A 12,517-nucleotide genomic window follows, 5' to 3' on the forward strand; every position below is an offset into this window, starting at 1 on the left:
AAGTTGAACAACTACACATTAGTGTGCTGTAAGTGTGGGGAGAATTACTGATTATTTAAGTGTCTCTGAACTAAGAAGAAAATAAAACACACAGGCTTAAACTTAAACAGGAGCAATATAGGTTACACATAAGGAACACTTTCCTGATCACAAGAGTTATTAAACAGACGTCCTCCTTTAGAGATCTCTAATACTAGGGTAAACAACTAGCTGGTTTAGATACCATGCTGCTTGGAGGCAAAGAGCTAGCCTGAGTGAAGTCTCAAAGGATATAATATAATTACTTGACTTTCATGTAAAATATCACGTAATCATTTTATATTCAGGATGCTTAATGATACTGAAACTCTGTAAAGAAATAACCATATTTTGTACTAATCTGGTATTCTTAAATTACCCAACACAGTGCTGAACACATCATAGTTACCCAATAAATGTTTACTGACCAGACTGATTTTTCAATGAAGAAGAATGACAAATGGGAAAAGGGGAACTGGATTCTGTTCTTTGCTTTACAAATAAATTGTCTAGGACTTGGAGGAAATCAGTCAATCTCTCAGGGTCTTAATTTCCCTCCTCTGACAATCATGGCTTCTACGAGTTGAGGGCCTCTCTACCCCCACAACACTGTGACCCCACAGTCAGACTAGTCTGCATCCGGTTCATGCTGTCCATTAACCATATCAAAAGGAAAGGACACTGGATAACAAATAAGAAGGTTTGGTTTCTGGTGTCATTTTGCTCATCAACTAGCATTGTTAGCTTGCCCAAATTATTTAATTTCCTTGGAATTCCAACCATAGAAGCCTTTTGGAAGCTCAAATATTCTGTAATTCTACCACAGTGGCATGTTGAATTATATTCTCTGTTTATTCACTAAATCATTTGCAATACGATTTAGGAAAAAAAGAATGACCCAAAATATCATTAAAATTACTTTAAAATATTTTAACAATGAATTATTTAAACAATATGCCTTTATCAATGTATAGCATATGTTCACTTATTTCTCTCAAGTAGAAGAATTTATCTCAAATGTCCAAACAATGTTCACTATCTTTGTAAGTTAATGTATTAAAATGTATAGTAACATTAGTTACCATTTCATTTAGAAAATTTATTTGACACCACAGGATTACCAAGCTTGAATAGCCACACTACTTATGCTGTGGCACCAATAATTTGGACAAGTCATATGAAGAAACTTTTTAGAAAGCTGAAAGTATACCAAAAGCCTTTGATTTGCTCCCCAGAAATTAAAAAAAAAAAAAAAATGTGATTTTCCCTTTCAAATGACTTGTTATCAGCAAATATTTACACTAATACTGATAACCAAATAGTTTAACTACTCGAACTTTAAGTGACAATTCCAGCATGATTAGAATCTGTAGATAAGGAAATGAATAACAGGCATATTGACTGTATGCTTGTATGCATTTATGTTTGAAAGGATGATGGGTATTCATTCATCCAATAAGCATTTATGGAATTCCCCTATGTGCTAGACAACTGTGAGCTGGGGATGAAAAAGTGATAAGACATGGTTCTTTCCCAGAAGATATCCCCAACCTAATTGACAGTATAAATGTGTAAATAAGTACAGTGCTCTGTAAGAAGTTATGGAACAGAGGTATTAGTGTATATAACATGAAAGGGAAGAGAGTGTAACTAATGGGCCTAGAAATAAGGAAAAATAGATTTATAGCTTCCACAAGCACCCCAGATGAATATAGAAGGCTTATATGTGAAATAGCAAAAGAAAAGAATACAACTATATAAATGAGCACACATACAGAAAAGAATCTACAAATTTGAGAAAAATGAGATTTCTAAAACGTAAAGTTAAATGGTTGAAACCTGAAGCAGTATAATCAGAATTACAGAAGAAGGGGATGTTTAGCAACATTCTGACCTCCATCCACTAGATGCCAGTGGCAACTACTCCTCCCCTCAGCTGTGAAAATCGATAGTGTCTCTGAACATTGGCAAGTGCGTCTGGGGGACACAATCACCAAGGTTGAGAGCCACTGCCATAAAGAACATATGAGAAACAAAAAGTACTGGCCTATTTCGCTCATAGTTGTGGATACAACATCCTAAACAAAATAATAGAGAATTAACTTTAATAGTAAATAAAATGATGATACCAGTCAGATTATTTTCTGAAATGCAATTATAGTTGCATATTTGAAAATCTATAAAAATAGTCACTCACGCTAGCAAATGAAAGAAGAAATTTACATCCTTTCAATAGAAAAACATATATACATATACATACAAATATGCATATATATAGATCTATAGATAGATCTATGTTTATATATATGTGCATGTGTGTGTGTGTATGCGTGTGTGTATGAACCAGTAGTTTACAATGTTTTTGGCACCGGGGACCGGTTTTGTGGAAGACAATTTTTCCACAGACCGGGGTAAGGGGAATGGTTTTAGGATGATTTAGGTGCATTACATTTACTGTGCACTTTATTTCTATTATTATTACATTGTGATAAGTAATGATTATACAACTCAACATAATGTAGAATCAGTGGGAGCCCTGAGCTTGTTTTCCTGCAACTAGACAGTCCCATCTCGGGGTGATGGGAGACAGTGACAGATTATCAAGCATTGGTTCTTGTAAGGAACACACAGTCTAGTTCCCTTGCATGTGCAGTTCACAGTAGGTTTTGCATTTCTATGAGCCCTAATACCATGGCTGATCTGACAGGAAGTAGAGCTCAGGTGGTGATGTGAGTGATGGGGAGGAACTGTAAACACAGATGAAGCTTTGCTCACTCACCCGCCACTCACCTCCTGCTGTGTGGCCCAGTTCCTAACAGACCATGGAGCAGCTCTGGTCTGTGGCCCAAGGTTTGGGGATCCTTGACACACACTCTGTGCACATTTGAATATCCCCCACAGCATCCAGTGGAAGGCATTTTTTCCCTTCGTTTGTTTATTTAATCTATATCTTGTAAGAATCAATCTGCATGTGAATCAGAAAACATTCTTTAGATTCAGTGCTATGCCTGAAAGAAGGGGATACCAGTGAAATTTAGCTAGTCAAGAGCCTTCAAGTTTGTACCTCTTTAGAGGAAAAGTTAAAGAGTAAGATTAACTAACAAGATTGTTTATAAATGTTTAAATTCCATCCACTTAAGGGCAGACTCTAGATTTATTATTTATTTGTTATTTATTATTTTAGAGACAGGGTCTCACTCTGTTGTCCAGGCTGAGTGCAGTGGTGTGATCACAGCTCACTGAAGCCTTGAACTCCTGGACTCAAGTGATTCACCTGCCCCGGCCTCCCAAAGTGCTGGGATTATAGGTGTGAGCCACCATGCCCAGCCTAGATTTATTTAAATAGTACAACAAATGCCCATTAAAATGCTGGTCTCTATATTTTAAAAGGCAATTCAAATAAGTTAAATTCAATTTATATTAATGCAAAGTAAAAGCATTTTAAAATGACTATTTAATTCAATGCTGTAGCATTCAACTAAATGGCCTTTGAAACCAACTGACCTCTACTGTTACCAGCCAGTAAATAAACATGAATGACTCATTACTACACTCACATGAATGTTCATTTGCAATGGCTTTAGAATGCACTGGATATCAAAATGATCTCTATTATATTTTATTTAATCATGTACATTAATAAACCTGAGATGACTGTATGTTCAACAATCAAGCAAGCTGAATCTCTAGCAGTACCATCTCTAGCAAATAGTCATTTAAGGAAATGAAAAGAAAAAATGATTCTAACATCAATGAGACTGAGAGAACAGGTTCTTTGCAGGTGAGCTGCTCTACTCCATACCACCATCCCCCGTCCTGGGCAAGTAGGAAGTCAATGTTATCTCATTATATCACACACTGGATTCCTGATTATCATACTCTTGATTCTAAATCTATTGTTCCTTATTTCTAGGCCCATTAGTCACACTCTCTTCCCTTTCATGTTATATACACTAATACCTCTGTTCCATAACTTCTTACACAGCACTGTACTTATTTACACATTTGTACTGTCAATTAGATTGGGGATATTTTCTGGGAAAGAATCATGTCTTATCATACGAACACTGATCTTAATTGTATTCAGTTTGTACAAATGGACTCAGCAAAATGAAACCATGAAAATCATTTCTCTAAATATCTTGTCACTTATATGAGTGACCATGAGTAACTAACTTCAGTTAAAATAGGAGATAAGTGAAAGTAAATGAACTAGTGGATGTAAAGTCTAACATGCCTTGTTAGCCTAATAGCTATTATAAAAATAATTATTATACCTAACAATGGCGAATTGCTGTGATAGGTACTTCAAATATATCTATAATAATGACAATGATGATACAGCAATAATAATACTTAGTCAAAGAGAAATACATAGCTTGTTGCCTGTCAGGTGAAGGGAGGGTTCATGGCAAACACTATTCCCATAGTACAGACCATGTTGTCTTCAGTGGTCATCATCTCACTTTTACCTTGAACACAATGCAGTCCTTAACCCTTCTTCTGAGATTGAGTCAGTACTGGGATCACCATTGCCAAATAATTTCATTCAGAAATAGAGATTATTGCACTTGAATGAAAAAAAAGAGCCTGGGTGAAATTAGGGTTTGCCTTTGTGAATTTACACTTTTCTAGACAGAGGATGCTTCTTGGGATGAACCCTGTCCCAGGAAGGTCCAGACATAGTTGCCTTTAAACATCTTCTGCCTCTCCAGCCCTTCCTATTGCTGCCTGCACAAGCCCTGCTGGGAGGGAATGATAAAGTGAAACTGACACATTTTCCAACCTATTCACACCTGCAATTTTGTCTTGCCTTTGGTAGTCTCAATGAAACCTACAGCCCTAACCTTAGGTGTCTTCAGTGGGGATATTTTTTGTTTGTTCTGTTTTCTCTTACCAACTTATTCCTATATGCCCCATGAGGAACTAACTTTGTTAAGGGAAAAAAAAAGAATGTAATTTTTTAAGATCAATAATAGAACATTAGAATAAATGCTTTTCAACTGTCATCTTAAACAAAGATGCCTGACTATATAAAATTCTCAGGCATTTTAGTAATATGGCCAGATAGAAAAAATTCAGAAAGGACAGTTATAAGGCATGGTAATAGTGATTCTTTTAATCTATTATGTTCCCTTTCAGAAATTAAGAGAAGGAAGCAATCTCTGTCCCCTATTACATTCCCAATATAGGCAGCAACTAAGTTCATAAATGAGAGTACCACTTATAGTTATCATTTGAGCACCACCCTTTATGCTAAGTGCTTTAGATGCATTATCTTATTTAATTCTCACAGCAACTGTTGTGGTTTAGACACCACCATTATTCTAAATATTACCAATGAAGGAAGAGTCTTAGCAAAATAAAATAACTTGCCCATGTTAACACAACTCATAAGTGACAGAGCTAGGTCTCAAACACACGTGTCTTTGAATCCAATGCACTTACCCGCATGCTATAATGCCTTAAAACACCACTTTGTAAGGCTTGGGCTTATGTTTCAATCTTTGCTTCTAATCAGTGAGCTCCTTCAGGACATAATTTATTTCTCATTAATTTTTATATCTCCAGAGCATGGAATAATGCCTGATACAGAGCAGGAACTCAATGATTGTCAAATGAATAAAATGCTGAATTAATAAATAAATAAAGGAAGGAATTAATTTTAAAAGGAAACAGAAAATTGAGGTGTGCAAAAAGCTAATTCTATACCAAGAATATTATTCCTGTGGTTAGTTTTGTGCCCCTCCATTTGCATTGTAGCAACATATGAGTATTTTATAAGTATCATTTTTACTTTAGAATTAAATGAAATGCTTTAAAAAATAAGTACTTTACTCAGGGATTTAAATGAATGATTGAAATTCCATAATCAGAACGTGACACAACCAAACCAGCGTATAATCATATGTTTCCCATAATAAGCTACTTGAAATGTTCTTAGGGTTACAATATTCTAATCTGGACATGAGAGGAAGATCTGTGCTCTCGACAACATTCAACGCAGGCACTTCAACTGGCTCTGGATAAAAGACAAAGCTCCTCTTTTGCCTTACATAGATGTTCTCTCTTTCCTTATCAGTAAGTAGACAGTCTTAACTGTTACCTTCACATCCTTTGCCATCTTCCTCCAGCTTCTGGTCAGCTTGACATTTGCAGTAATAACTGCCAACTGTATTACAGCATCGATCTTGACAGCCACCATTGTCAATGGTACATTCATTTACATCTGCAAGTGAATAGTGAAACAGAATTAGCCTCCTGTAACTAGACATACAAAAAGAAACTTTGGTGGCTCTCTGTTAAAAATGAACCATTACAGAATGACATCATTATTTAACCTTGGATTAAATGAAATAAAACAATATTTCATTTTAATTAGAATGAATACACTCTAATTTTGATGTGAAGAAAGAGACAAGTCATAATTTTGGCATCTGAAATACTACTTTTGAACAATAAACTAAGGTATTTTCTAGTCTTATGGATTTGGGAAGCTTATGGTACAGACCCAGAAATTTCACACACAATCTTTTGAGGATGAAACTGAGAACAATGAGAGATACTAAACTAAGGTCAGGACACTAGGCCACCTGCTTACCTATTAAATATGTTGTTATTGGCTTCTCAAATAATTATTACTCACCACTATATATATGCCATTGTAGTGGACAGTGTGAGAAAGGTAAAAGGGTATTTCCATGGTTTCCGAAGTTTAAAATGTAGCTGGAGTTGAGGACTAAACAGAAATGTGATTTGGTTGAGTCCATATACAGGATATGCCCACAGACCACTCCTAAACCCATGGCCATAAGTCATCTTTACAGACAGGGTTCAATTTTATGTATTTATCCAATCCAGTTAACAATTGGCAAGTATTCCAATCCATCTTCAAGTTTGATAGTGGCCTGTGAGGTGGCTTGATTTACAGTTCTGCTCAAATGAGTACCTCTTCTGCATGTTGACTAGTTGACTTGATAGGCCCTTGCCTCATGAGATGAGTGAGGCTTGAAGAGGGGATGGAGTGGACAAGGAAGAGGTATGGAGGGGCAGGGAAAAATGGGAGAAAGAGGAAGAGGGAGACAGAGGGAGACAGAGAGAGACAGGGGAAGGAGAGGAGAAGAATTTGGTCAGGAACAGCAGAAGAAGTAAAGTAGAAGCATAGGCAAAGTCTCACCGAAGTGTGGATCTATCACAGCAGAAAACAATTGATACTGAAAGACCAATCAGGTAATAGGCAGAGGGAGCAACAATGCATCTTGACTGAATGTAACTGATTTTGTCTGATTCCCTTGCTATGCAACTTTCACTGTTTTGTTTAAGTTAACTTTTCATTCAAGTGTGTCTGGCTTCTCTCATTCAGCATTGTTTAGAAGATACATCTATTTTGTCGCATACACTTGTAGATCACACATTCTTATTCCTGTACATTGTTCCCTTCTATGAATATACCACAATATTCATTTCACAGAAGATGAGCATTTAACTGTTTTCTTATTTTTGGCTTTTGTGAAGAGTGCTGCTAGGAACATTCTCATAGATGTCTTCAATGAGCTTACCAATGCATTTCTGTTGGGTAATACAGTTGACCCTTAAATAATACAGGTTTGAACTGTACAGGTCCACTTTATATGTGGATTTTTCTAAATACAGTCAGCCCTCTATATCAGCAGGTGCTGCATCCACAACCAAATGTGGAGTCAAAGTACAGTATTCACAGGATATGAAACCTGCATATGTGGAGGGCCTGCTTTTTATATACTCGAGTTCCACAGGGCCAGACACAGGACTTAAGTATCCACAGATTTTGGCATACACAGGTGTCCTGAAACCAACATACCCCTGCAGATACTGAGGAGCAGCTGTACATCTAAGAATGGACTTGCTGGGTCAAAAGGTCTGAGGTACTGTTTAGTATTTGTATATAAATGGTCTTCTTAAGAGGCTACTCTAATTTACACTCCCACCAGTGGAGTTCAGATGCTACTCATTCTTGCCAACATTTGGGATACGCTGGTTTTTTTTAATTGATCTATTCTGGAAGTTTAATAATAGCATCAGGTTGTGATTCTAATTTGCATTTTCCCAGTGATTAATCAGGTTAAGAACATTCTCATGTTATTGGCCATTTGGATAACATCTTGTTGAAATGCTTGTTCAAATAGTTTTTCCATTTGTCTAATTCCTAAAATATTCATTATTGTACTTGTGGGTCCTCAAATAGGATGCTAAGAAAAAGTGGTGGCAATGGTTATCCTCTTCTTGCTTCAAATCTCAGGAGAGTTTTTAACAGTTCAAGGTAGGCATGATGGGTACTGTTGGGTAGATACAGATAGATATAGATAAATGTTCCTTTCTAATCCTAATTTCTTTCATATTTGATTCATAAACAGGTGTAAAGTTTTATCTACCACATTTTTTGAATCTATAAAGATAATTAGATGTTTTTTCTTATTCTGTTAACATGATAAATAACAGGATTGAATTTTGCATCTCTAAAATAAACCTGGTCATGATACACTACCTTTTTTTTATACATGCCTGAGTTCACTTAGCTAATACTTCATTTGGAATTTTAAAGATATGTTTCATGAGACAGATTTGCCTGTACGTTTTCTTGTTGGTAAATAGTCTTCTTGATTTTGACACCCAGGTTGTACTAGATACATCAAAAAAAGTTAGAAGTGTTTCCTTCTTTTCTACTGCTGAAATAATCTGTGCAAGATTGGTATAATTTATTAATTAAATGTTTGAAAGAGCTCATTTATGACACTACCTAAGGCCTGGGATTGTGGGGTGCGTGTGTGTGTGTGTGTGTGTGGGTGGGTGTGTGTGAAGGCTTTCAATTACAGATTCAATTTCTTTGATATAAGAATATTCAGACTTTTATTTAAATATGTGGGATAAACCATGTGTTTCAAGGAATTTGTCCCTTTCATATTAACGTTCAAATGTATTGCTGTTAAGTTGCTCATAATATTCTCATACTACTGTTTTAAATGACTGTCCAGTTGTGCTGAGGTCACCTTTCCTATTCCATGAAATTCTTGTGTGTCTTCTCTTTATTTTCTTATCAGCTTTGCTAGGAATTTGTCAGTTTTATCTATCTATCTATCTTGACTATCATCTATCTATTTCAGTCTTTTCCAAACAAACAAACAAACAAACAAAAAACCTGTGGCTTTATTGATTTTTCAGCATTGCACATTTTCCCCACATAATCAATTTGTGCTATGATCTTTATCATTGCCTTTATTCTACTTTCTTGGGTTTCTTTCACTATTCTGCTTCTAAGTTCTTGAGATGGAAATTTAGATAATTGATTTTTAGTATTTCTTTAAAAAAATATTCCTGGTTTTCCATAATGGCTGAACTAGTTTACAATTCCACCAACAGTGTTAAAGTGTTCCTATTTCTCCACATCCTCTCCAGCACCTGTTGTTCCCTGACTTTTTAATGATTGCCATTCTAACTGGTGTGAGATGGTATCTGATTGTGGTTTTGATTTGCATTTCTCTGATGGCCAGTGATGATGAGCATTTTTTCATGTGTCTGTTGGCTGTATGAATGTCTTCTTTTGAGAAATGTCTGTTCATATCCTTTGCCCACTTTTTGATGGTGGGGTTGTTTGTTTTTTCTTGTAAATCTTGTTTGAGTTCTTTGCAGGTTCCTGGATATTAGCCCTTGTCAGATGAGTAGATTGCAAAATTTTCTCCCATTCTGTAGGTTGCTCCATATTCCTGTGCTGATCTGGGAACTAGATGTAATTATATACCCAGCTTATCCCATTACTGGGATAGCGCGCGCGCGGCCATGGAAGAAAAAAAACGTATTAACAGCAGATATTAGGGGAGCAGGGAGTAGGACAGACGATGAAGAGATTTCTGATCATCTCTATGTTCCATTAGTGGATAGATTGATAGGGCCGGTATTATATACTTATGGAATACTATGCAGCCACAAAAGGATGAGTTTGTGTTCCTTTGTAGGGACATGGATGCAGAAACCATCATTCTTAGCAAACTATCATAAGAACAGAAAAACTAAACACTGCATGTTCTCACTCATAGGTGGAACTGAACAATGAGATCACTTGGACTGGGAAGGGGAAATATCACACACCGGGCCTATCATGGGAGAGGAGGGGGAGGGATTGCATTGGGAGTTATACCTGATGTAAATGATTTGATGGTGTACGCACACCAACATGGCACAAGTATACATATGTAAATAAACTCCGTACACATTATGCACATGCACCCTAGAACTTAAAGCATAATAATAATAATAATAATAAATTTTAAAAAATAAAAAAATAAAAAATAAATAAAAATAAAATAAAAAATATTCCTGGTTATCTGTAAACATGTAACCAAACACCTTAACACTAAGTGGCTTAGAAAGACAACTTACTATTATTTCCTACGTGTCTGGGGATTCTCAGGTAATAATCAACTGGTTGGTGCTCATTTGGGGTCCCACAGAAGGTAGAAGTAGGGTGACAGCTAGCGGTAGACCTGCATGGAGGCTTGTCACTCCCATGTTGGGATTTGAGCTGAGATGGTCGGAACATCTGGGTGGCTAGTCAGGTGTCTCCCTGTCTCTCCATGCAGCTCCTCACATGCCAAACTCCTGCTTTTCTCCTGCTTGGTGTCCTCAGGGTGGAAATATTTTACATGGTGGCCTACCTCCCCCAGGGAGACTATTACAGTAGACTTAAACAAAAGTTGAAAGTTTTCTTATGATCTAGCCTTGGAAGCCACATAGCCTGACTTCTTAGATTTTTGTTAGTTAAAGCAGTCACAGGCCAGCAGAGATTCTGGAAGGGTGGGGAATTCCTTCTCACAATCAGGGAATTGAATACACTGTGTCCAAACAAGGAAAAAATTGATGCCAGCCTTGTTGAAAGAACACATCACACTCATATTTTCGTTTTCCTAAAAATAAAAGTATTAGCTGCTCACCACAGGTTTTAATGTTTCATTTTAATTACCATCAACGCAAATTATTTCCTAATCTACATAAATATTTCTTCTTTGGATTATTTTGAAGCATGTTTTGGGATTTTTTTTACACATTTGAGGAATTTTCAATCATCTTGTTATGAAATGCTAGACTAATTCCATGGTGAACAAAGAATATACTCTGCATGATTTCAATTCTTTACAATTTGTTAAGACTTGCTTTATATTCCAGCACATGGTCAATTCTGTTTTTTTTAAAAAAATCTATATTTACTGGAAAATAATGTACACTCCTCAATGATCAGATGCTATGTTTTCTTTATGTACATATGTGCATGTATACAACATATACTTTCATATATTATACATGTATATTTCAAACATGTACAAATACATATATCTAATTCATTTGATTTGTTAATCATGATTTTCATATCTTTACATACTTAAGAATTTTTTCATATGCTTGTTCTATCAGTTAGCTAGAGAAGCACAGTGAAATTGCTTTATTTAATTTCACATGTGCCCTTTTCTGACTGCAATTTTTGTTTCATATAATTTGAAGCTCTATTATGAGGGGCATACAAACTTAGGATTACCACATCTTCCTAGATTAATGCTTTGTTATTATAAAATGTTCCTCTTTAAATCTAGCTATGCTTTTTTCATTAAAGTTGACTTTTTGTAATGTTATAGCTGTATCAATTTTCTTCTGGTTAGTTTCTTTCGGCTAATGACTTTACATGTCATCTCATTTTCTAAACTTTAGTTTTTCCCTTTTTTGTATTCATATATCTGAGAAATTATCTCTCTATATATAAATATACCTGTAGATACATTAATTTAATATATTATAAGCATCTTTGACTTTTAGCTGTAGTATCATATCATTGACTTTTAATGTAATTGTTAATGTATTTGGATTAAATTTACCATTTTATTGTTTTTCTAAATTCCCCATAGATTTTGTGTTACTTTTATGTTCAAGTCTTACTTTTCTCAAAATTTATTTTTGGTGGTCTATTTGCCTTTTTATTAGATCGTCGGTCATATATTCCTTGTTATTCTTTTAGTGGTAATTCTAGATATTAAAACATCTATTATTAAAGTCTAATATAAATTAGTACTTTAACCACTTCCCTATAATGCTAGAACCTTACCAGTTTAACTCTTTTAAAGTTTTTCTTACCTATTATATTATTGTTATTATGTATTTTACTTTTGGATATTTAAACCCCATAAGACATCACAGTTATTATTTTATATATTCAGAAGTAATTTAGGTTTATTCCCATAGTTACCTTTTCTGGCATTCTTTATTGCTTCCTTCATTTCTGTGCTTCTTTCTGGAATACTGTCCTTTGGCCTGAAAATTGCTCTTAGTATTTCTTTTCATATGGATCTGCTGGCAACATTTTTTTCATATTTAGTCAGGAAATAGCAATATAAAAAAAGGTGATTTTTTCACTTTAATTTTTAAATAAAATATATATATATAAGAACATTTTTTAGATTTAGAGAAAAATCTGAAAGAG

General features: G+C 35.2%; 1 protein-coding gene across 1 annotated transcript in view; it reads right to left on the reverse strand.

The window, feature by feature from the left end:
- LOC101003002 (EGF-like and EMI domain-containing protein 1) overlaps window positions 1-12,517 on the reverse strand; it is a 559,121-nt gene that overhangs the window by 180,743 nt on the left and 365,861 nt on the right. Inside the window, exon 3 of the mRNA XM_021934676.2 lies at window positions 6,125-6,247. Coding sequence (XP_021790368.1) covers window positions 6,125-6,247 — 123 coding nt within the window. The remainder of the gene's footprint in view (window positions 1-6,124; window positions 6,248-12,517) is intronic.

This window comes from Papio anubis, chromosome 2, assembly GCF_008728515.1.
Source record: "Papio anubis isolate 15944 chromosome 2, Panubis1.0, whole genome shotgun sequence".
Classification (NCBI taxonomy): Eukaryota; Metazoa; Chordata; class Mammalia; order Primates; family Cercopithecidae; genus Papio; species Papio anubis.